The sequence below is a fragment of the Hyperolius riggenbachi genome, chromosome 7 (genome assembly GCF_040937935.1).
Source record: "Hyperolius riggenbachi isolate aHypRig1 chromosome 7, aHypRig1.pri, whole genome shotgun sequence".
Taxonomy (NCBI): Eukaryota; Metazoa; Chordata; class Amphibia; order Anura; family Hyperoliidae; genus Hyperolius; species Hyperolius riggenbachi.
The window spans coordinates 278,675,946-278,699,557 of record NC_090652.1 but is presented as its reverse complement, the minus strand read 5'-3'; the positions used below and the strand labels follow the sequence as shown (position 1 = coordinate 278,699,557).

General features: G+C 44.8%; 1 protein-coding gene across 10 annotated transcripts in view; it reads left to right on the top strand.

Annotated features, from left to right (window-relative positions):
* The window catches only part of LYPD6B (LY6/PLAUR domain containing 6B), a 103,183-nt gene extending 79,813 nt beyond the window's left edge, over nt 1-23,370 (top strand). For 5 of the 10 annotated variants that reach the window (XM_068245848.1, XM_068245843.1, XM_068245841.1 and 2 more), the window contains 4 exons: nt 13,411-13,565; nt 13,951-14,049; nt 16,207-16,337; nt 18,139-19,959. In XM_068245848.1, coding sequence (XP_068101949.1) covers nt 13,451-13,565; nt 13,951-14,049; nt 16,207-16,337; nt 18,139-18,306 — 513 coding nt within the window. In that variant the 5' untranslated portion in view covers nt 13,411-13,450 and the 3' untranslated portion in view covers nt 18,307-19,959. Of the gene's footprint in view, nt 1-8,567; nt 8,744-13,407; nt 13,566-13,950; nt 14,050-16,206; nt 16,338-18,138; nt 19,960-22,870 lie in introns of those variants that run through there. The other 5 variants (XM_068245846.1, XM_068245847.1, XM_068245845.1 and 2 more) reach the window with 3 other exon arrangements.
* Nucleotides 23,371-23,612: the final 242 nt, after the last annotated feature.

Here is a 23,612-nt window from a genome sequence, read left to right as displayed (position 1 = left end):
ATTTGCTGTAATACAGCTTAGCTGCTGTACTATAATATCCAGCATGGCTTTTTTGCTGTAATACAGCTTAGCTGCTGTACTATAATATCCAGCATGGCTTATTTGCTGTAATAGAGCTTAGCTGCTGTACTATAATATCCAGCATGGCTTATTTGCTGTAATACAGCTTAGCTGCTGTACTATAATATCCAGCATGGCTTATTTGCTGTAATACAGCTTAGCTGCTGTACTATAATATCCAGTGTGGCTTATTTGCTGTAGTACAGCTTAGCTGCTGTACTATAATATCCAGCCTGGCTTATTTGCTGTAATACAGCTTAGCTGATGTACTATAATATCCAGCATGGCTTATTTGCTGTAATACAGCTTAGCTGCTGTACTATAATATCCAGCGTGGCTTATTTGCTGTAATACAGCTTAGCTGCTGTACTATAATATCCAGCGTGGCTTATTTGCTGTAATACAGCTTAGCTGCTGTACTATAATATCCAGCATGGCTTATTTGCTGTAATACACCTTAGCTGCTGTACTATAATATCCAGCGTGGCTTATTTGCTGTAATACAGCTTAGCTGCTGTACTATAATATCCAGCGTGGCTTATTTGCTGTAATACAGCTTAGCTGCTGTACTATAATATCCAGCGTGGCATATTTGCTGTAATAGAGCTTAGCTGCTGTACTATAATATCCAGCGTGGCTTATTTGCTGTAATAGAGCTTAGCTGCTGTACTATAATATCCAGCGTGGCTTATTTGCTGTAATACACCTTAGCTGCTGTACTATAATATCCAGCCTGGCTTATTTGCTGTAATACAGCTTAGCTGCTGTACTATAATATCCAGCATGGCTTATTTGCTGTAATACAGCTTAGCTGCTGTACTATAATATCCAGCGTGGCTTATTTGCTGTAATACAGCTTAGCTGCTGTACTTTAATATCCAGCATGGCTTATTTGCTGTAATACAGCTTAGCTGCTGTACTTTAATATCCAGCATGGCTTATTTGCTGTAATACACCTTAGCTGCTGTACTATAATATCCAGCATGGCTTATTTGCTGTAATACACCTTAGCTGCTGTACTATAATATCCAGCATGGCTTATTTGCTGTAATAGAGCTTAGCTGCTGTACTATAATATCCAGCGTGGCTTATTTGCTGTAATACAGCTTAGCTGCTGTACTATAATATCCAGCATGGCTTATTTGCTGTAATACAGCTTAGCTGCTGTACTATAATATCCAGCGTGGCTTATTTGCTGTAATACAGCTTAGCTGCTGTACTATAATATCCAGCATGGCTTATTTGCTGTAATACAGCTTAGCTGCTGTACTATAATATCCAGCATGGCTTATTTGCTGTAATACAGCTTAGCTGCTGTACTATAATATCCAGCATGGCTTATTTGCTGTAATACAGCTTAGCTGCTGTACTATAATATCCAGCATGGCTTATTTGCTGTAATACAGCTTAGCTGCTGTACTATAATATCCAGCATGGCTTATTTGCTGTAATACAGCTTAGCTGCTGTACTATAATATCCAGCCTGGCTTATTTGCTGTAATACAGCTTAGCTGATGTACTATAATATCCAGCCTGGCTTATTTGCTGTAATACAGCTTAGCTGCTGTACTATAATATCCAGCGTGGCTTATTTGCTGTAATACAGCTTAGCTGCTGTACTATAATATCCAGCGTGGCTTATTTGCTGTAATACAGCTTAGCTGCTGTACTATAATATCCAGCATGGCTTATTTGCTGTAATACACCTTAGCTGCTGTACTATAATATCCAGCGTGGCTTATTTGCTGTAATACAGCTTAGCTGCTGTACTATAATATCCAGCGTGGCTTATTTGCTGTAATACAGCTTAGCTGCTGTACTATAATATCCAGCATGGCTTATTTGCTGTAATACAGCTTAGCTGATGTACTATAATATCCAGCGTGGCTTATTTGCTGTAATACAGCTTAGCTGCTGTACTATAATATCCAGTGTGACTTATTTGCTGTAATATAGCTTAGCTGCTGTACTATAATATCCAGCGTGGCTTATTTGCTGTAATAGATCTTAGCTGCTGTACTATAATATCCAGCGTGGCTTATTTGCTGTAATACAGCTTAGCTGCTGTACTACAATATCCAGCGTGGCTTATTTGCTGTAATACAGCTTAGCTGCTGTACTATAATATCCAGCGTGGCTTATTTGCTGTAATACAGCTTAGCTGCTGTACTATAATATCCAGCATGGCTTATTTGCTGTAAAACACCTTAGCTGCTGTACTATAATATCCAGCGTGGCTTATTTGCTGTAATACACCTTAGCTGCTGTACTATAATATCCAGCGTGGCTTATTTGCTGTAATACAGCTTAGCTGCTGTACTATAATATCCAGCATGGCTTATTTGCTGTAATAGAGCTTAGCTGCTGTACTATAATATCCAGCATGGCTTATTTGCTGTAATACAGCTTAGCTGCTGTACTATAATATCCAGCGTGGCTTATTTGCTGTAATACAGCTTAGCTGCTGTACTATAATATCCAGCATGGCTTATTTGCTGTAATACAGCTTAGCTGCTGTACTATAATATCCAGCGTGGCTTATTTGCTGTAATAGAGCTTAGCTGCTGTACTATAATATCCAGCATGGCTTATTTGCTGTAATACAGCTTAGCTGCTGTACTATAATATCCAGCGTGGCTTATTTGCTGTAATACACCTTAGCTGCTGTACTATAATATCCAGCATGGCTTATTTGCTGTAATACACCTTAGCTGCTGTACTATAATATCCAGCATGGCTTATTTGCTGTAATAGAGCTTAGCTGCTGTACTATAATATCCAGCGTGGCTTATTTGCTGTAGTACTGCTGTGTTTTATTGGGAGCTGGTTACACAGCAGTGCTCCCCGCAGGCTGGAAGCAATATCACTTCTGCACACACAGATTGCAGCTGGCTTATTGAGCTCTTTGTTCTGCAGTAATTATGGTTGATGATAATTTCACTTATCGGCAGTAGGTGTTTGGTTTGGCGTGTAACTACTGATTGCAGCCGGGCTTCCAGTATGGCTCTCCCTGTCATTGGCTTGCAGTTAAAGTGGATCTCCGCTCACACAAATAGGACAGTTTTTCTCTTTGCAGGTGTCATAGGCTGGAATTCAAAAGTCTTTTATGAATAGAAATTATTTAATTTCTTTTCATTACAGACAGTCCCCTACTTACACATTACTCGAGTTACAATATTTCAGAGATACAAAGTTGTCTTCTTGTACAATATATAACGTACATTACTGTGTTTTATAACATATTTTTGTTGTTAAAGTGGACCTGAACTCAGCTTCCTCTCTGCTCTGTAAGATACGCAACAGCATAATAACCTTTATTTCTTTATTACAGCAATACATCTGCAGTGTGTCTACTTCCTGCTTTCATGGATACAGACATAGGGTTAACATCCTGTGTTTACAAACTAGCTGCTCTGCCGTGGCAGTCAGCTGACACAGCTAAGAGGTCAAATTACACTTGTGATTAGTCACAGATGAGGGGGAATTAGAAAGGTAAACTCTCCAGATACATACAGAGTTCATTTCTTTGGTTTTCCTTCTGTCATGTGCAAGAGTTCAGGTCCACTTTAGTGTTCAAAATGTACTTTATTGATAGGTAGAACAATTTGAGTTCAGGTCCACTTTAAAGGGATACTTAAGTGTACAAGAGACCTCAGCAATTAAAGATTTGATACTTACACAGAGCTTCCTCCCGCCCTATAAACACGTGCGAGTCCCTCACCATCCTCCCGTGATCTGCCATTCAGCCGTGATCAGCCCTGGTAATAGGCTCATTAATGTCCAGTCTGGGTCTTCTGCACATGGGCAGACTTCCTGGGTCCACGACCCCCCTCCCCAAAGATGGCATGTCGCTGCTGGTTGCCGGCTACTGCACATGCATGTCCCCGAGCCGTACGCACCCTGATTGCATTTCCGGGGCTGAGAGCGTTCTGCGCATGCTCAGTAGCGATTTCCACATACTGCGCATGCCCAGAATGCCACGGGAGAGTGATTAGGGTGCGCGCGGCTCGGGCCGCGGATGTGCAGTGGCTGCCGACTCTCGGCGTCCGGCCAACTTTGCGAGGGTCACTGCTGCTGGCCAGAGGGGACCATGGGCGCAGGGCGAGTCCAGGCAAGTTAAAATTTTTATTTTTTTATTCCTTTAAAGAGGAGCTGTCAGCTATACTATCTCAGAAAAAAACACATATATAAGTAGATAAATACTTGCTCTACTTAGTACTTACATAACATATGTATCGCCCTGTCCACGTTTTGATTTTAGTGATTTTTCTACTGTAAAAAAAATTAAAAAAAATAAAAAGAGAAAATCCTTCTTAGCATTTAACATTTTAAGTGTGGCTATTTTGAAGCCAATCCTGATGTCATTTCCTCCCTTATGCTGGGGATACACAGTACATTTCTGTACCGTGTATCGACCAGCTGATAATATTCAGCTGGCCCGATCAAGCCGCTCGACTCCCGCCCGCTCGATCCCGGCCGGCGGACAATGGCAGGGAATCGAGCGCTGATGAGGAAGTGCCGGTGGGGACGAGCGGCAATCGATGAGCGGGGACGCAGCTGGGGTCGATCCGCCGGATCGACCCGATCAGGCTGCATTAGTTAAGTCTGAGGGGGAGTAGAGAAGCAAAAAAGGACAACCCAGCATGCCCTGCAACTTCCTTTTTATATACCAAATTTTGTGTGTACCAAATAAGTCATGTAAACTGGGGAATGATAATTTATCAACAAGAAAAGTAATAGTGATTTTAACTTTTGGATTGTCTGGTTAGCATCCTTTTTACTTGTTTACCAGATAAAAATAAAGAGTTTATTTTTGATCTTATGCCCGACAATTACTCTTTAAGCAAAGCTTCTGATTGACCACCTTATTTCCAGCAAAGCTACTGATTAACCTCTGATTGGCCAATGGCCACCCTATTTCCAGCAAAGCTACTAATTGGGCAGAGCATCCTGGCTTTTCTGTCAAGTACTAACTCTAATCAAAAGTTTGTAGACCTTTAAATCCCTTCAAAATAACTCCATTCCTCACATCCAGCAAAGTTATGGTGTCCTATGACCTCAGGAGGCAGAGGGAGGCTACCTGTGCTCTTTTGGGGTCATGTGACTCCTCAGGCTTGGGAGGATCCACTTGCCTAGAGGCAGAGCTCATGTTTAATCCTATGTAGAGGTGAGAACTTTCCATGGTCTCTTGTGCACACAACAAGAATGGTATTCAGATCTACCACAGCCCTCCCCCCTCTAAATGAGGTCACCCAAAAGGCATCAGTGAGTGCTGCGGACATGAGGCTGTCACCTTTCCAGATGAAAATGGCAGCAGTTCACCTGTATCACGCTGTCAGCATTTCTGAGTGCATGCAAGGACAGGCCTGGCCAGGAACACCACCGAGGTGTCATGTGTGACAGGTCCTCTTTAAGAAGCTGTTTGCGCTTTCAGCTTGAGTTATGAGATAATGATAACGCCATTGTAAGCATGTGAAGTGTTTCTACTATGACAACCATTGGAAGGGCTCTTAAGTGGAATTAGCACATGTATTATGCAGCCTGTGAGAGCTGTGAAGTAACACTAGGATGAAGGGGAGGCAGTATTTGTGGAGTAATAATGTGCTTCCTGTTCTGAGGTGTATTTGCACAGCTGAGATTCCTGGCTGATAGGTTGGAGGAGAGGACAGGGTGCGGTGCGCTATATAGCTGGGGTGCAGGAGGAGAGGTCAGCAGGCCTGGATTTACCTCACAGGAGCCTATAGGCACAGATGTTGTGGTGGCAACTTAGATTTCACCCAACACGAACCTACACCCCCCCCCCCCCCCCCCCCACCAAACTGCACCGCAAGTGTGCTGGCTGGCCCAGCTGTCACTTCTCCCTTACTTCCCTTGCCCATCATAGGTAGCTACAGGTTCCCCTTAAAGAGGAACTCCAGTAAAAGTAATGTAATAAAAAAAGTGCTTAATGTTTACAATAATAATGTATAAATGATTTAGTCAGTGTTTGCCCATTGTAAAATCTTTCCTCTCCCTGATTTACATTCTGACATTTATCACATGGTGACGTTTTTACTGTTGGCATTTTGAATTTTTGGCAGTTGTAAACAGCTGTAAACGGCTATTTCCCACAATGCAACGAGATTCACAGACAGGAAACTGCCAGGACCATGGTCCTCATAGTTTCCTGTGGGAGGGGTTTCACCACAATATTAGCCATACAGAGCCCTCTGATGATCTGTTTGTGGTAATAGATTTCTCATGTAAAAGGGAGTATCGGCTACTGATTGGGATGGAGTTCAATTCTTGGTCACGGTTTCTTTTTAAGATTGAGGGTACTTCTGGCTACCTAAAATGAAGTAGCTAGAGGTGCCCCCAAGTATTAGGTAGATAGAGGTGTCCCTGACTAAAGGGAGATCTTGTTAGTGGAATGCAGAAGGGAAAGGGTGAGCAACCTCTCATTTACACTCTCATAAGGACTCTACATAGGGAATGAGGGAGGGGAGAGGGGAGTGAGCCGCTTTTCCATAATCAGACGCCTCTAGGCACTTGCCTACAGTGCCTTATGGTAAATCTGGCCCTAGGTGTCAGTGATCAGAGTGCAGGTGAACTAGAGACCCCTGAAGAGCAATCACATAGCCAAGTCTGATGAATCAAACTAAAGATACCCGTACATCTCTCAGCTTGGCGGCTGATGGACCATATGATTCGATAATTATCGAATCAGATAAAAATCGGTGCTGCCAAAAGCATGCCCGATCATTTCAAGGCTGTAGACAGGTCCTCTGGAGCAGAGTCAGAATGTGATCACAGCCTCCACAATCCCTATTCTTACAGGACCACTGAAGTGAGAAACAATGCACATTGCCTGGCTGTCCTACCAATCTGATTCTTCTAATACATTTAGCCATAGCCCCTGAACAAGCATGCGGATCTGGTGCTCTGATTAAAAGTTTCACTAAATTTGATGCAGGCATGTTTCAGGTGTGCGATTCAGACATTGCTGATGCACGAAAGGACCACTTCAGCCAAAAGTAAGCAGTTAAAATTTGGCAGAACCGATAGGTTTTGGACTAGTCCATCTCCTCACGGGGGATTCTCAGGGTATTCTTTGTTTTCAAAAGCATTTCCTGAACGACAGCTTAACTACCAAAATAGTAAGATGCCAGCCTGGTCACTGAGATGCAAATATTTCCGAGTTCATGCAGGATTTGTATGTAAATTTATGCAGTTTGAAAATGGACCTATCAATTTAAACCTGGGTGGGTCCATTTTCAATCTGCATAAATTTACATACAAGATCTACATAATTCCGCATCTCATTGATCATCCCTAATGTGCTCCTAGGAAGACTTCAGCTGTTGTGGAACTGCAAGTCCCAGCAAGAAGATAGCAGCCAGTGTATGCAGCACTGGCTCCTGGAACATCAGCAGCACAGCCGTGACTCTGGGGACAGGTCACCGTCTATTAGGGCACTTTGCTTTGGATCTGGGAGACTTGCCATTATGCTGAGCTAAGTAGTCTTTCCCATGTCCGCAGTGATAGTGTATGAGCGCTTCCTCCTATGAACCGTATAGCCGGGCTGGTGCCAGAAGTGTGCAAGGTGTGTCCATTGAGGGCAAGAAACTTTATTACCATCACTGCAAACAGACAATAGAACCTTCTCCTGTTTATCTACACCTTTTGACTTCAAGTGCAGCGTAACGCGGAATCTGGTTTTGCCTCTTTACAGCACTTACAGGAACAGATGCTACTGTACATTATTCATGACAATGGCCCGTGCCTCCCAGTATTTGCTGTCTTCGCAAGGAGTGTGTGTACGTGCCGGAGTTCACTGTGCAAGGTAGCAGCATGCTCTGCTATCGGTGTCCGGTGTGATACAGAGTTCATGGCGGAAAGGCACGCCATTTGCGCTCCCCCATTCCATGTGCATCGGCGACCAGATCATAGACCTGCTGCATTGCTGTATACGCCATCCCTATTGCCTGATGAAGCAGGGTCATTCCTGCGAAACGAGTTGTACCAAATCTTGGAGTGTATAAATAAATTATTTTGTTGATACAACATCATTACTAATTTGTGTCTAATTGGAGGAGGTAAGTCCAGCTCCACCTCCTCTATTTTTAAACATCTTACCTTTTTCATCCTACTGGAGCCTCTGTTTACATTTACATTGTACAAGTACACCCCTTTTTCTGATCTACGGAGAGCGACTTCTTAATAGTGATGGGTCGTTCGCGAACGAGCCGGCTCTTTGCTGCGAACGACAAGAGCCGGTTCTCAGTTTTAAAAGAGCCTATGCCTCAGCTGCCCCACACAGCTCTGCTTTGCTCTGTGATAAAGGGCGCTGAGGCATGCTGGGAGATGTAGTCCTACTCTTTCAGCTTGTAGGAGTGTATGGGGGAAGCAGAGCAGTAGCAGGAGGGATTGCCCCAGTCAGAGAAGCAGTCTTGAGTTGTTATGGAGACGGGGGCGGGGCTTTTACTCCGATTCTGAGTCTTGTCTAGTGACATTTAATGAAGAGCCGATTCAGAGCCGCAAGAGCCGGCTCTTTTATGGGAGCCGATTCAGAAGAGCCGATTCTCTGAGAAGAGCCGGAATTCCCATCACTACTTCTTAATCCTGAGTGGGAGGAGTGTTATGGAGTGTTATATGAGCCAACAGTTCAGCTGTATGGACTATGGTCAGCCAATATCTGTGCACTGTGAGTTACCGTATCTCATGATCCGTAAGATATGAAATGTTGTGTGTATTGGTTGTTTAAGCACCACTATCACAAAAATAAAATGCATGTAAATGCATACAAATAAGTGTGTTTCATCCAGAGTAAAAAAGGATATGAATTACTTTTCTCCTATTTTGCTGCCACTTACGGTGGTTAGTAGAACTTGAACAAAACTGACAGGTTTTTGACTAGTCCATCTCATCATGGGGGATTCTCAATATTTCATTTATTCTTTGCAAAAGCACTCCCCGGAGAGGAGCTATTCAAAGTTTCAGCTATCCCCCCCCCCCCCCCCCCCTCCACCGTTTGCACACTAATCTGGCAGTTGGTTTGAGAAACTGCAGTTTACTAAGTGCTTTTGAAAATGAAAACCATGAGAACCCCCCATGAGAAGATGGGCTAGTCCAAAACCTGTCAGTTTTGTCAGATTTCTATTACCTACTATAAGTGACAGCAACATAGGAGAAAGGTATAGCACCATTTACTCTGGGAGAAATGCACTTTTTATTTATGTGATTTCATGAATTTTACATTTTACAATTTTTCGCGATCGTGGTCCTTAAAAGGAAGCCTTCCGGGGTACCGGAAGATCATTGAAGTCCAGTGCAGGGGGCTGGCAGAAGCCCCAGGTAACGCTTTAAAAAAAAAAAATTTTTAAAGAAACTTGAGGTTTCCTTTTAAACTGTGTACAGTCACGGCACAGTAATAGTTTATGAGATAGGCCTGATCTCTGTAGATTAGGCATAGAGAGCTGATTACAGTTGGTTGCACAGCTGGTTTTGTCTCAGCGGCCGCAGAATTCTTATGAGCAGATTGTTGATTAAACGGGCACAGGGCCAGGGTATCATGGGCCCAACTTCCTGCTATGCTCCCTCTGACCAAACATTGAAACACCCAGAACATTTGTTTAATATCTGCAGTCTGGGTTCAGCGAGCAGAAAATCGAACAATGTAAGGCCAAACAATAGCCGGCTATGGCTGACCGGCAGAGGGGGAGGAATGTGGGGTCATGTGACTTGGCGGTTGTATAGCCCCGGGATACATTGTGACATGCCAAAGGATACAGCTCATTGCAAAGCTCTTGTGACTTTACTGGGAGTTCCTAAACTGTGAGTTCTACCTGAGAAATGAATCTGGCTGCTGACTTCAGTTGTGGAAACTCCCCTCTTATTGTTGCTGTGCTAATTGTGAACTTCCTCTGCTGCAAAATAATTGGTATAAACATGTAACCGTTTTATAAACACTCAAAACTCCCGTCTAGAGTGATGTATGAGGATGGGAATGACGGTATTTCCATGATTTGCTGCAGAAATGTATGGCGGTGGTGAGGAGGGTCTAGTCACCAGTAGCACAGTATCGGTCGGGTTGGTTGGGGCCTTTGTGGTAATAGTGTGGCGATATTTGGGGTTCCTCAGTATTTCAGCAGTAGCACAGTGATCTCATCATTGCTGCACTTGGTGTGATGGTGACATCATTGCTGCACTTGGTGTAATGGGGACATCATTGCTGCACTTGGTGTGATGGGGACGTCATTGCTGCACTTGGTGTGATGGGGGCATCATTGCTGCACTTGGTGTGATGGGGGCATCATTGCTGCACTTGGTGTGAGGGGGACATCATTGCTGCACTTGGTGTGATGGGGACATCATTGCTGCACTTGGTGTGATGGGGGCATCATTGCTGCACTTGGTGTGATGGGGGCATCATTGCTGCACTTGGTGTGGATGGGGACATCATTGCTGCACTTGGTGTGATGGGGGCATCATTGCTGCACTTGGTGTGATCATGACATCATTGCTGCACTTGGTGTGATGGGGACATCATTGCTGCACTTGGTGTGATGGGGGCATCATTGCTGCACTTGGTGTGATGGGGGCATCATTGCTGCACTTGGTGTGATGGGGACATCATTGCTGCACTTGGTGTGATGGGGGCATCATTGCTGCACTTGGTGTGACGGGGGCATCATTGCTGCACTTGGTGTGATGGGGACATCATTGCTGCACTTGGTGTGATGGGGGAATCATTGTTGCACTTGGTGTGATGGGGACATCATTGCTGCACTTGGTGTGATGGGGACATCATTGCTGCACTTGGTGTGATGGGGACATCATTGCTGCACTTGGTGTGATGGGGACATCATTGCTGCACTTGGTGTGATGGGGACATCATTGCTGCACTTGGTGTGATGGGGACATCATTGCTGCACTTGGTGTGATGGGGGCATCATTGCTGCACTTGGTGTGATGGGGGCATCATTGCTGCACTTGGTGTGGATGGGGGCATCATTGCTGCACTTGGTGTGGATGGGGACATCATTGCTGCACTTGGTGTGGATGGGGACATCATTGCTGCACTTGGTGTGATGGGGGCATCATTGCTGCACTTGGTGTGATGGGGGCATCATTGCTGCACTTGGTGTGATGGGGACATCATTGCTGCACTTGGTGTGATGGGGACATCATTGCTGCACTTGGTGTGATGGGGACATCATTGCTGCACTTGGTGTGATGGGGGCATCATTGCTGCACTTGGTGTGATGGGGACATCATTGCTGCACTTGGTGTGAGGGGGACATCATTGCTGCACTTGGTGTGATGGGGACATCATTGCTGCACTTGGTGTGATGGGGACATCATTGCTGCACTTGGTGTGATGGGGACATCATTGCTGCACTTGGTGTGATGGGGGAATCATTGCTGCACTTGGTGTGATGGGGACATCATTGCTGCACTTGGTGTGATGGGGGCATCATTGCTGCACTTGGTGTGATGGGGACATCATTGCTGCACTTGGTGTGATGGGGACATCATTGCTGCACTTGGTGTGATGGGGACATCATTGCTGCACTTGGTGTGATGGGGACATCATTGCTGCACTTGGTGTGATGGGGGCATCATTGCTGCACTTGGTGTGATGGGGACATCATTGCTGCACTTGGTGTGATGGGGACATCATTGCTGCACTTGGTGTGATGGGGACATCATTGCTGCACTTGGTGTGATGGGGGCATCATTGCTGCACTTGGTGTGATGGGAGCATCATTGCTGCACTTGGTGTGATGGGAGCATCATTGCTGCACTTGGTGTGATGGGAGCATCATTGCTGCACTTGGTGTGATGGGAGCATCATTGCTGCACTTGGTGTGATGGGAGCATCATTGCTGCACTTGGTGTGATGGGAGCATCATTGCTGCACTTGGTGTGATGGGAGCATCATTGCTGCACTTGGTGTGATGGGAGCATCATTGCTGCACTTGGTGTGATGGGAGCATCATTGCTGCACTTGGTGTGATGGGAGCATCATTGCTGCACTTGGTGTGATGGGAGCATCATTGCTGCACTTGGTGTGATGGGAGCATCATTGCTGCACTTGGTGTGATGGGAGCATCATTGCTGCACTTGGTGTGGATGGGGACATCATTGCTGCACTTGGTGTGGATGGGGGCATCATTGCTGCACTTGGTGTGATGGGGGCATCATTGCTGCACTTGGTGTGATGGGGACATCATTGCTGCACTTGGTGTGATGGGGACATCATTGCTGCACTTGGTGTGATGGGGACATCATTGCTGCACTTGGTGTGATGGGGACATCATTGCTGCACTTGGTGTGATGGGGACATCATTGCTGCACTTGGTGTGATGGGGGCATCATTGCTGCACTTGGTGTGATGGGGGCATCATTGCTGCACTTGGTGTGATGGGGACATCATTGCTGCACTTGGTGTGATGGGGACATCATTGCTGCACTTGGTGTGATGGGGACATCATTGCTGCACTTGGTGTGATGGGGACATCATTGCTGCACTTGGTGTGATGGGGACATCATTGCTGCACTTGGTGTGATGGGGGCATCATTGCTGCACTTGGTGTGATGGGGGCATCATTGCTGCACTTGGTGTGATGGGGACATCATTGCTGCACTTGGTGTGATGTGTACATATGGGGTGCTTGTTGTGATGAATGTAGGATGTCCAGTTTAGTTTTTGATACACACAGAGGGCAAACACACAACTTGTAACTACAGTTCGGTTGTAAACTACATGCAGCCATTGCAAACAGCCATCAAAGCAGCCTCCCTTGATCAATTTGTTGACTGTTTGCCAGCAATGACTTTACAGAAGTGTTTGCTGGACTCCCTGCGGAGCGGCACATTCTATGGGAAGGAGAAGGGAAAGGGAGGCACCACGCTGTGAGAAAATAAAATGGAAATGGGCAGAGGATCTTCCCACTTAGCTCTACCACTGACATGAACTACCTGACAATGAAGACTGTCAATAAGCAGAAGTTCTGATTAGCTGGACTCTAGCATGTGATCATGTCTCATTTCTGCTTCCTGTGTTGGGTGTCAGCAGGAAGGGGTTTAGCTCTATACTGCGTCAAGCAACACAAAACTAGCAGTGAGAGCAGCGGGACTGATAGTAGTTCAGATTCCCCCTGAGCAGGTAATGTCTTAGTATCAGATATCAATCATTTATCTAATCTAACGGTGTATAGTGGCCTTTGTGACAATGACAGCAATCTCAGTGGCCCGGCCACCCCATTTTATTTTTTCTTTATATACCGGTACTTCAGGTTGATTTTCATTTCTTTGCGTCTCATTTTGCGGCGCCAGACTAATCTTCCATGTTTGTGCCCCCAGCAGGTGTAACAGCCCCGGGTGCCTGTGGAAGGCTTCGCCAAGCATGATGTTGGTTCCACACATCCTGGTTCTCCTCGCCATCCACATCATCATTGCACTGAAAAATAAGGCGTTTGCTAAGAATGTCAACTTCAATAACGTGAGACCGCCTTCCGACCGTAAGTACCGCTTTCCTATCAATATCGCTACTTGTCTTAAAGAGAATCTGTACTCTAAAATTCTTACAATAAAAAGCATTCCATTCTATTCATTATGTTCTCCTGGGCCCCTCTGTGCGGTTTCTGCTACTCCCTGCTGCAATCCTGGCTTGTAATTGCCATGAGTCCCAAAAACACACTTGAAAGTTTCCTGTCTTCCCCACAAATTGGCCTGAGAAAATGGTGGGGAAATGTAGGCTATGACTATTGTAGCGAAATACATTGATGAGGGACAGTTAGTGATTTTGATTATTCCGTGAGCTCGGTAAAGCGTTGCGGCATGTGCCAGTGCTATATAAATTCATAAAAGTAATAATATTGACATTTCTGTTCTCTTTTATTACAGCTACCCCGTTTCCAAATAGCTTCAAGTGTTTCACATGTGAGAAGTCCAGTGACAACTACAACTGCAACCGATGGGCTGAGGACAAGTGGTGCCCCCCCAGTGAGTGGCCTCTGTACCTACCTCTAAACTGATATATATATATATATATATATATATATATATATATATATATATATATATATATATATATATATATATTTTTATCTATTTATTTTTTTATTACTGTATATAAAACTTATTTTTTAAAACCAAACTCCATAGTAATTAAAAAGTATACGACAGAGGGAAATATAAGCTAGAGATGAGTCTCTGGAATTTGTATTGCTGTCTGTCCCCCCATCTGGGAGAGTACTAACAGGAAATGGGCAATTCTCTCCAACAGAGAGAGAGATCCATAGCAATTGAGACAATTTTGTAGAGTAGGTAGAAGGGAGAACCCTTGTCCATCAATCCCATCCCCAGGATCTTCAATGTGGGAAACATTTTGCAGTGAAAATGTTGACATTGGTAGCCCCCCCCCCCTTTTTCCTTTTTTCCCATGATCCAAAACTACATTAAAGTGGAACTAAAATCAGAACATCCTCTCTGCTCCAAAAGATTAACCACAGAATGATAAAATTTATGGGGGAAAAAAATCTTCATTACAATTTATGAAAATCCTAAAAAAAAACCTGAAGTTTTAACTTGGTTTTACTTCAAAGGGAGCACTGAAAGGTTAACCTCAGTGTTTACTGTATGCCAGAGCTGCTTCCACAGAGCTCCTGCAGTCTATTCACTGCTGCTGATAAGAACTAATTATGGTAGATAAGTTGCGCTAGCTTAAAGAGACACTGAAGCAAAAAGAAAAATGATTTGTATGTGTAGTACAGCTAAGAAATAAAACATTAGAAGCAGAGGCGTAAGTCTAATATTGTTTCCAGTACAGGAAGAGTTTTATCTGTGCAATAGACCCATTGAGCTCCATGACTTTCAAAGTCCCAGAGAGCTCTGTCTTCTGAAGCTTATCTCTTCAGCTGTTAGTCACTGTATTTTCTTTTCCTCTGCCAGAGGACAGGTCAATAGTTCACTGGCTTGCTCTTTAAAAACATTTAGAATGCTCAGTATTGTGTAAACTGCAAATATTAGAGAATGATGCAATGTTATAAAATACACTATATAACTGAAAATAAAAATATGAGAATATTTTCTTTGCTACTAATGTTCTAGTAATTATCCTACTACACAACCAATTCATTATATCATAATTTTTTTTCACTTCAGTGTCTCTTTAACAAATACAGAACACAGAGCAGTGAATTTCTTCAGCAACTATATGTAGAATTAAAATGTTTCATTGTGCGCTGTGCAAGAGTTCGAATCCCCTTTAAGGGGAAGTTTTTTTCAAAGTATATGTTTAAACCAAATTTGTATTAACATAAAGGGAACAGAACATTATGCAGATGATTAAAGGGGCACTACAGAGAAAAACTGTAAAATTTAAAATATGTGCAAATATATACAAATAAAAACATTTTTTCCAGAGTAAAATGAGCCATAAATTACTTTTCTCCTATGTTGCTGTCACTTACAGTAGGCAGTAGAAATCTGCCAGAAGTGACAGGTTTTGGACTAGTCCATCTCTTCATAGGGGATTCTCAGCAAGGCTTTTATTCTTTATAAAGATATTCACTAAAAAGGATTCATACAAAGATGCTGCCCAGCTTCCATGCTCACTACACAGTTTTTTGGCAGTTGGACAGAGCAACAGACATTCACTAAATGCTTTTAAAAATAAATATATCCCTGAGAATCCCCTATAAAGAGATGGACTAGTCCAAAACCTGTCACTTCTGTCAGATTTCTACTACCTACTGTAAGTGACAGCTACATAGGAGAAAAGTAATTTATGGCTCATTTTACTCTGGAAAAAATGTACTTCTTATTTGTATATGTTTGCACATAATTTAAATTTTACAGTTTTTCGCTGTAGTGCCCCTTTAATGTGCTATGCACCCTATACACCTACCCTCACCCTTCCTGGAATGCCCAATAGGTGGGGTAAAATAGCAGCCCACAAGACTTGGAGGACGTTATCTGTGGCACTTGCAGTGAACTGATCCCAAGGAGTGTTGGAAACAGACACACAGACCACTTGACCAGTTTTTTGGGGTCTGCAAAAGAGTACTTGAGTGTTATTTATATCTGCTGATGTGGGCTGTTTAACTTGTGCTTAGAATACAGACTGGATGTGGTGTAAACTATTATGTTGTTTTCCAGATGCTCATTACTGTAAAACGGTGCACCACTTCACAAGCCACGGCAAAAGTAAATCCGTCACCAAGAAATGTGCCACGCAAGAAGAATGTCACAACGTGGGATGCCACCACCACAGGGACTCTGGTCATATGGTGAGAATGGAAACCTGTTACACATTTACATACCTGATGCAGGCTGTGTCTAGACCTGTCTTGTCAGCTGCCCGTCACTCTTTGTAACCATTGAAAGCTGCTAGAGAAACTTTGCTCCATAGTTGGTTGGCATAGCTAAAGAGGGGCTTTAAAAGACCTTGGCTCCAGTGGACTTCACAGATGTCTCCAGGTTCCACAGCACCACTCCATTCTGATGTCCAACTCTGTAAACTCACCTCTGGCTCCACCCCAGTTGTGGGGCTTCTTTGAAAGAAAACTGACTTGCTTTGGCCCCAAGTTTTAAAACCTTAAAGGATACCTTAGAGCTAACTATTATATTATTCAAAAAGGACCTCCGACCCAGACATACTATGCTGCCCATGAGCAGTATGTCCGCTAGGGCACCTTGCAACACCATATGATGTAAGCTCTTTCGTACGGTCGCATGGCGCCCTAGCGGACATACTGCGCATGCGCAGCATAGTAAGTTCGGGTCGGAGGGGACCGACCGCCGACCAGGAAGAGGAGAAATTGGATTATTACTGCAGAACAGAAGGCGATGCCGGGGCACGGAAGGTGCGGTAAGGATCTGCACAGCTCCCCATATACATATTAGATGTCCTTTTTGAATAATAGTTAGCACTAAGGTATACTTTGAGGAAATCTAAAGAAAGAAAAAACAGTTTAACCTACCTGTGCCCGCGCCGTCCTTCTGAGACCCTCCAGCGTGCAGCGGCAATCTTCGCAAACTGTCCGGCCGCCTCACTGCTTCCCGTGCATGGCAGCGCATGCTCAGTACAGGAAAATTGCTACTGAGCATGTACAGAACGCTCCTGGTAGCAGGTGCACGATCAGGGCCGCGCATGTGTAGTAGCCTCCGACTGGCCACGACCAGCCAGCTGTTAGATAGTTGCTGCTTCACTATTGTTCACAAGCCGCTGCATTTGATTCGTTCATTTCCAACCTGCATAAATGTGCATAAAATTAGCATTACATTTGCATCAACTCTAAACACTACTGTTCTCCCATGTTCCTTGCAGCCTTTGGCGTTCTGGTGATCATGTCGATTGCCCCTAAACACAGTAATCATTATTAAAGCAGCAGGGACGGCCATACTATCCTAGGAAAAAAACACATATACAAGTAGATAGATACTTGTTCTACATGCATAACAGATGTATTGTACTGTCCATGTTTTGATTTCAGTGATACTTATATAGTAAATAAAGAGAACACTGTTCCAGGCATTTCCATCTTCACTGCCTCTGACTGAAGCCAATCCTGATGTAATTTCCTCCCTTACTTTTTTTTTTTTTCTCCTAGAAGCTGCACTGTCATATCTAGCTTGCTTTAATAAACACATGTGAGCACAGCATATATCGTATTTCAGGAGCTTCTGCAGAGGGGTGGGGTGTATTTCCCTTTTCAGTCTCCCGTCACACTGAACTGCCCTCAGCCAATCAGTAAGGAGTAGGAATGTGGGAGATAGGGGACATAGCAAGCTTCCCTGGCAATGTACCAGAATAGAGCCAGGCTGACGGAGATAATATTCATTACTGTATTCTATTCATTTACACTGTAAATGGAATTGGATTTTGTGGTTGACAATCCCGCTTTAAAGTGGCAATCCTTTAGGACTGTGATGATGATTGCCTCATTTATAAATATGCCATTATGTAAAATGCTTCCACAGATAGAATGCAATTTGTCTCTATGAATGATGCATTGTGTTTTGATGATAGTGAATGTGGGGGGATCGGTCTGTTTTAGTAAATATTAACTCGCTTTCTGTCTGTTCCAGGAGTGCATTTCCTGCTGCGAAGGAATGATCTGCAACGTGGACGTCCCCACAAATCACACAAACGCCATCTTAAAAGTCATCCGATCGCATCGAAAGTCAGACGCACACAGGATCACAGCGCTCCTTCCTGCAGTGCTCTCCGCCATGCTGGTCCTCCTGGTCCTTTAGCACCATGCTTGGAGAGATCTTTAAAACTAGACACTTATTTATGAAAAATGGGGGATTTCCTGTGGACAAGGATGGAATCCCAGGTGCATCACGCTGACGGACTCTAGTGGTCTCTGAAATCTGATGGCGATTATCGTTATACGGAAACATAACAGACACTTCTCTTGGGATTTTATCCAGGAATAAAGTCAAACAACTTTGAATAAAAAAACAAAAAAAAAAGGTCATAGTTGGTTGCTTGGCAACACTGATCCAGATGTAGCAATATCAGCACTGGAATGGACCAGATATTGGGCAGAAACTGGCGAGGCAGTCGGAAGTGAAGCTGTGAAAAGATGACTGGATTATAAATACCTTCATTCTCTACTAAGGAAACCTGGAGCGATATTCCACACGCTACTAAGCCTGACTTCAATGTTACCCTGACTTCTAACATAATCTGCACCTCCCAGGAACAGAGATGGGCACCACAATACATTTCCACTGTTACGTCTTACCCATAGCGGATCTCTGCTGCCTACAGAATGACTGTGCTGCCAGCACTACACATAATGGAGTGGAGAACGCCGCACCTTTGTATTTCTTCACACTTACCATATATCCGATATCTGAAGTAATTCATAGAATACTTTTTTATCCCTTCATTCTTCTTAGAAGGGGAATGAAAGTCCTGATTGTACAATCTTACGGTGCCCATACATTTAGCGATGATGGGCAGATTCGACCAAGAGACAAATCTCTCCCTGATGGAATCTGATTAGAGAGATCTGTCAGTGGCCCATACACCGCAGGCCCATTCACGATCAATTTTATGCCCTCCGGGAATCGGCCGAGTCAGCCACCTCGCCCCCCCTCCCTAGTGACATCACACACGCTACGTGCTATACATCGCTCGCCATTACCGCCTCACACCCAATTGGCCACGATGGCCCAACATCTAGCAGCATGTCTGGTCAATACATGCGACCAAGTTTGGCCTGTAATTGGATGCATCGTCGATAACGCATGCTCTCGGTGGCACCAATTTTCATTCCATAATCATTAGAGATGTGTGGCCAGCTTTACCAAATCCATGTCGTAGAAGGGTAAACCGAGTGAATATTCTACGTTACCCAGTCACATATACATATTCCTCATATTACATAAAGGTGGTAAAATTGTACAATCAAGATTGTATCAGTAATGGGGACTTCAATGGTTGAGAACCACTATATTCAATGAAGTGGCTTTATCCTCTGAGCAGCTAGCTGTACACAGGACATTCAGGAATGGTAATTTAGACCTGTGTGTTCAGCTAGAAGTTCAGCTATAAGGGCCCTTTTCCACTGCAAAATGCATGCGTTTTTCCCTAGTTTGATGTGCGTTTTTTGTATGCGTTTTCTGTTTTTCTGATTGGCAAGTGTTGTCTTGATTTTTGAAAACAGATGCTAGTGGTTAAATCAATACAAAACGCATTTCTATGCGTTTTTCATGCGTTCCTATACTTTACATTGAAACGCAAACCACATCATAATCCCGCAGACATGTGTTAGATTTTATTTTTTTTTAAATCGGAACACAGCAGTGGAAAAGGCCACCCAAGATTCTTATTTTAAACAGGCTGCACTTCAGAATCAGCAAACGCATGCATTTTTTTTTGGGGGGGGGGGGGGGCAAAAACGCAGCTAGTGGAAAAGGGCCCTAAAGTCTTGTTTGTTTAGAGAAGAGAATGATGTACCATCACAGATGCCTATGAATATACTTTCCATAGGTTGCTACATAATCAAATACACACACACACAAAACCTTCCACAGACTATTATTATAATTCTTTACGGCATGCTTACCGCTTAAATACCGCAGAAAAGTCTTTCACAATTGCCAAAAGAATTCATGGAAAATACCGAATGCAGTATTTTACCAACAAAAATATTTACCGCACATAGGGACCGGAATTGAGGCCAATGCCTGCCAGGGCGTCTTCTAACGGCATGTGCCATTTAGCTGCCTAATGCAGCTATGCAGAGTGGTGCAGGGAGCTTCCTTATATTTACCTGTTCCAGGATCGGCGTCTCCTGCAGCACAGATATAGCTTTGCTATATGTAGCTGCCAAAGGGTTAATCATAAACAAACACACACATGCCTCTCCCCAATCTATCTAGCCATAATCTCTCAAATATAGAATACTATTGCTCTAGCAATTCCTCCCCGTGTATCTCCGCCCTCACATTGAAAAAGCTTGCAATTCTCACTCCGCAGCAGCTCCTGGTCACGTGACTCCTGCTCATTGCCACCCCTCCCCTCTTCATAGAAAAGCGCAGGCTGCTCTGCAGGAAGCCAAATAACCTATTCTGTAAATCTGTACAGCAATGGTGAGGAAACTCAACTCTGCAATGTTGACATTTGCTTTGTTTTTACAGCAGGAGGCATCTTACATGTCATTGTGGTTTAAGCAGAGCTGTTACTGGGTACAGGCCTTCCAGGCAATGGCCTGGGGTGCCCTCTAGTGTACAGGGGGCAGTACTGCACTCTGTATTCATATTTTATATCCAGTTTTTGCAGTGCCCCTGTGATGTATTGCAGCTTTCCATTACTCCATATAGTGTAACCCTTGTCTGATGCTACTCCTCTCATCTTCTCTCCTCTCTGTAGTGTATCTGTGAAGGGAGGCTGGGGTCACAGCTTGTTGTGCGTAGTGCACTAGATTTAGCATAAATAGCCCTATGTTTTAGTGGTATGACTTTTCAATGCACTGTAAAAGCACCACGTACAATTTTTCAGTACTCTTTATACAAATCTGAAATAATCATAATACTATTTGACTGTGCTGTATTGCATGCTGCAATCAGGGCCGGATTTGTACTCTTTGCCGCCCAAGGCCACTGTCTCCAGCTGCCCCCCTTCAGTATAGGTAGCGAGATGACCCCTCCCCTCTTCCCTCTAGTATAGGTAGCCTGATGACACCCCCCCCCCCCCCTCCTTCCAGTATTGGTAGCCAGATGACTCCCTTATTTCCTCCCTTTCCTTCTCCCCCCTTTCAATATAGGTAGCCTGCTTGCCTCCACACCACAGCAGCCATCAATGTCAATGACATCACCGCTCTTCAGCACAGCACCCACCGCACTTGCCTGATCTCCCTGCTTGCAAATGCTGCGCCAGTTTAGCCTGCTGCCCACCCGCTAGTGATAGGTCGTTCGTGAACGAGCCGGCTCTAAGAGCCGGCTCTTTGCTGCGAACGACAAGAGCCGGTTCTCAGTTTTGAAAGAGCCGATGCCTCAGCCGCCCCACACAGCTCTCATTTGCTGTGTAATAAAGGGCGCTGAGGCATGCTGGGAGATGTAGTCCTCCTCTTGCAGCTTGTAGGAGTGTATGGGGCGGAACAGAGCAGTAGCAGGAGGGATTGCCCCAGTCAGAGAAGCAGTCCTGGAGTTGTCATGGAGACAGGGGCGGGGCTTTTACTCCGATTCTGAGTGGTGTCTAGTGATATTTAATGAAGAGCCGATTCAGAGCCGTAAGAGCCGGCTCTAACCTCTTGACGACCAGCTAACGCCGATTGGCGTAAACTGGTCGTCTGCGGGTTTCCATGGAAACGGCCGCTCGATCGAGTGGCCTTTTCATGTCCGTTCACGGAGGGTGTCTCCGTGAACAGCCAAAGAGCCGCCGATCGCGGCTCGCCGGCAAAATGTAAACACGCGGGGAAGAAATCCCCGCTGTTTACATCATACGGCGCTGCTGCGCAGCAGCGCCGTAAGGCAGATCGGCGATCCCCGTCCTCTGATTGGCCGAGGATCGCCGGCATATGATAGGCTGAAGCCTATCCTACAATGCGCAGGACGGATATCCGTCCTGCGCAGCTCATACAGGGAGAGGGAGGGACTGAGAGGACGGGAGCGCCGAAAACGCTGCGGAGGGGGGCTTTGAAGAGCCCCCCTGCAAAGCGCAGCAAACCGGCGACGATCAGACCCCCCCAGCAGGACATCCCCCTAGTGGGGAAAAAAGGGGGTAAGTCTGATCGCCCTGACTCTATCCTGATCTGTGCTGCGGGCTGGAGAGCCCACGCAGCACAGATCAGGCAATAATCCCCTGGTCGTCAAGTGGTTAATGGGAGCCGATTCAGAAGAGCCGATTCTCCGAGAAGAGCCGGAATTCCCATCACTACCACCTGCCCTTGCTCCTGTGGTGCCCTAGGCCATGGCCTAGGTGGCCTTGGCCTAAATCCGGCCCTGGCTGCAATGCTGAATTTCTGCACAAGGTGGTGCAACACTTTCTGGGTGCTGTAAATAGTGAGCCTCATGATCGCCCCCATGTGGTTATGATGAGATGCTTTTAAAGAAATTTTGATGTACCACTTTCTCCCATGCTCCTCGCTGAGGGTCTTCCACTTCCGGAGTTTACTGTCTGAGTGAACAATGATGGAGCCAAGGCAACTGGAGCCACCAGGTGGCACTGTCCTAACTTCTTCTCCTCCTACCCCGACATGCTGGATCTTAGGTATCCCTGTGTGTGATGTTGTCATCTTGTGTGCCCACCCCCTTCCCCTGCCACATCAAACTCTTAACTCTTCCTCCTCCTCTCTCCAATCAGATGCTTCCAATTCAGTCAGTGGAAAAAGGCATAAGTGGCAGGAGCTCCAGATCCCTTTCTATAGATCACCACAGGGGGTGGTGCTGCTGTGATGACCTGGCGGCCCAAAGCCAGGAACCAATGAGGATCCAGAGAGAAGCCTGGCTGAGATGTCAATGCTGCAACTTTTTATTGAGGAGGGGTTTATTTTGGCGGAGGCCAGTTTGGGGGTGGGGCTTATATAACTCCCACAAAATGCTGTAGATTTGTCTTTGGGAATTACATAATCCTGTTTTTCTCCACACATGATAAGCTGACGCATGTTACCGCCCCGTGCAGCATGTGTGTGTCCAGCCAGGATCAGACGTATAGATTGATGTCAGTGTTCTGCCGATGATGTATAGGCCACTCTTTGAATATGCGGAATGTTGTGTTTTGTACTTCATGTAAACACACCCGTAAGCCGACCAATTCCTTTTATATCTGGAAACATTTCTGTCTTCATAAATGTCTAATGTATTTTGCCGTTTTTATTTTTTTTAAACTTTTGTTACATTTTGTACTATTTATATGATAATAAATTTGCAAACAGTTTGCAATAAATTGTCCTGCCGTATCGCACCTAGACAAGCATTTCAAAGAAATCAGTTATTAATATTGATATATATAGCACCAGCATCTTACTCTGCGTTGTACGAGAGAACAGTATATACAAGCGTATAAACAATGAGGAGAGACAGACCACACGTTATTAAACAGGTCA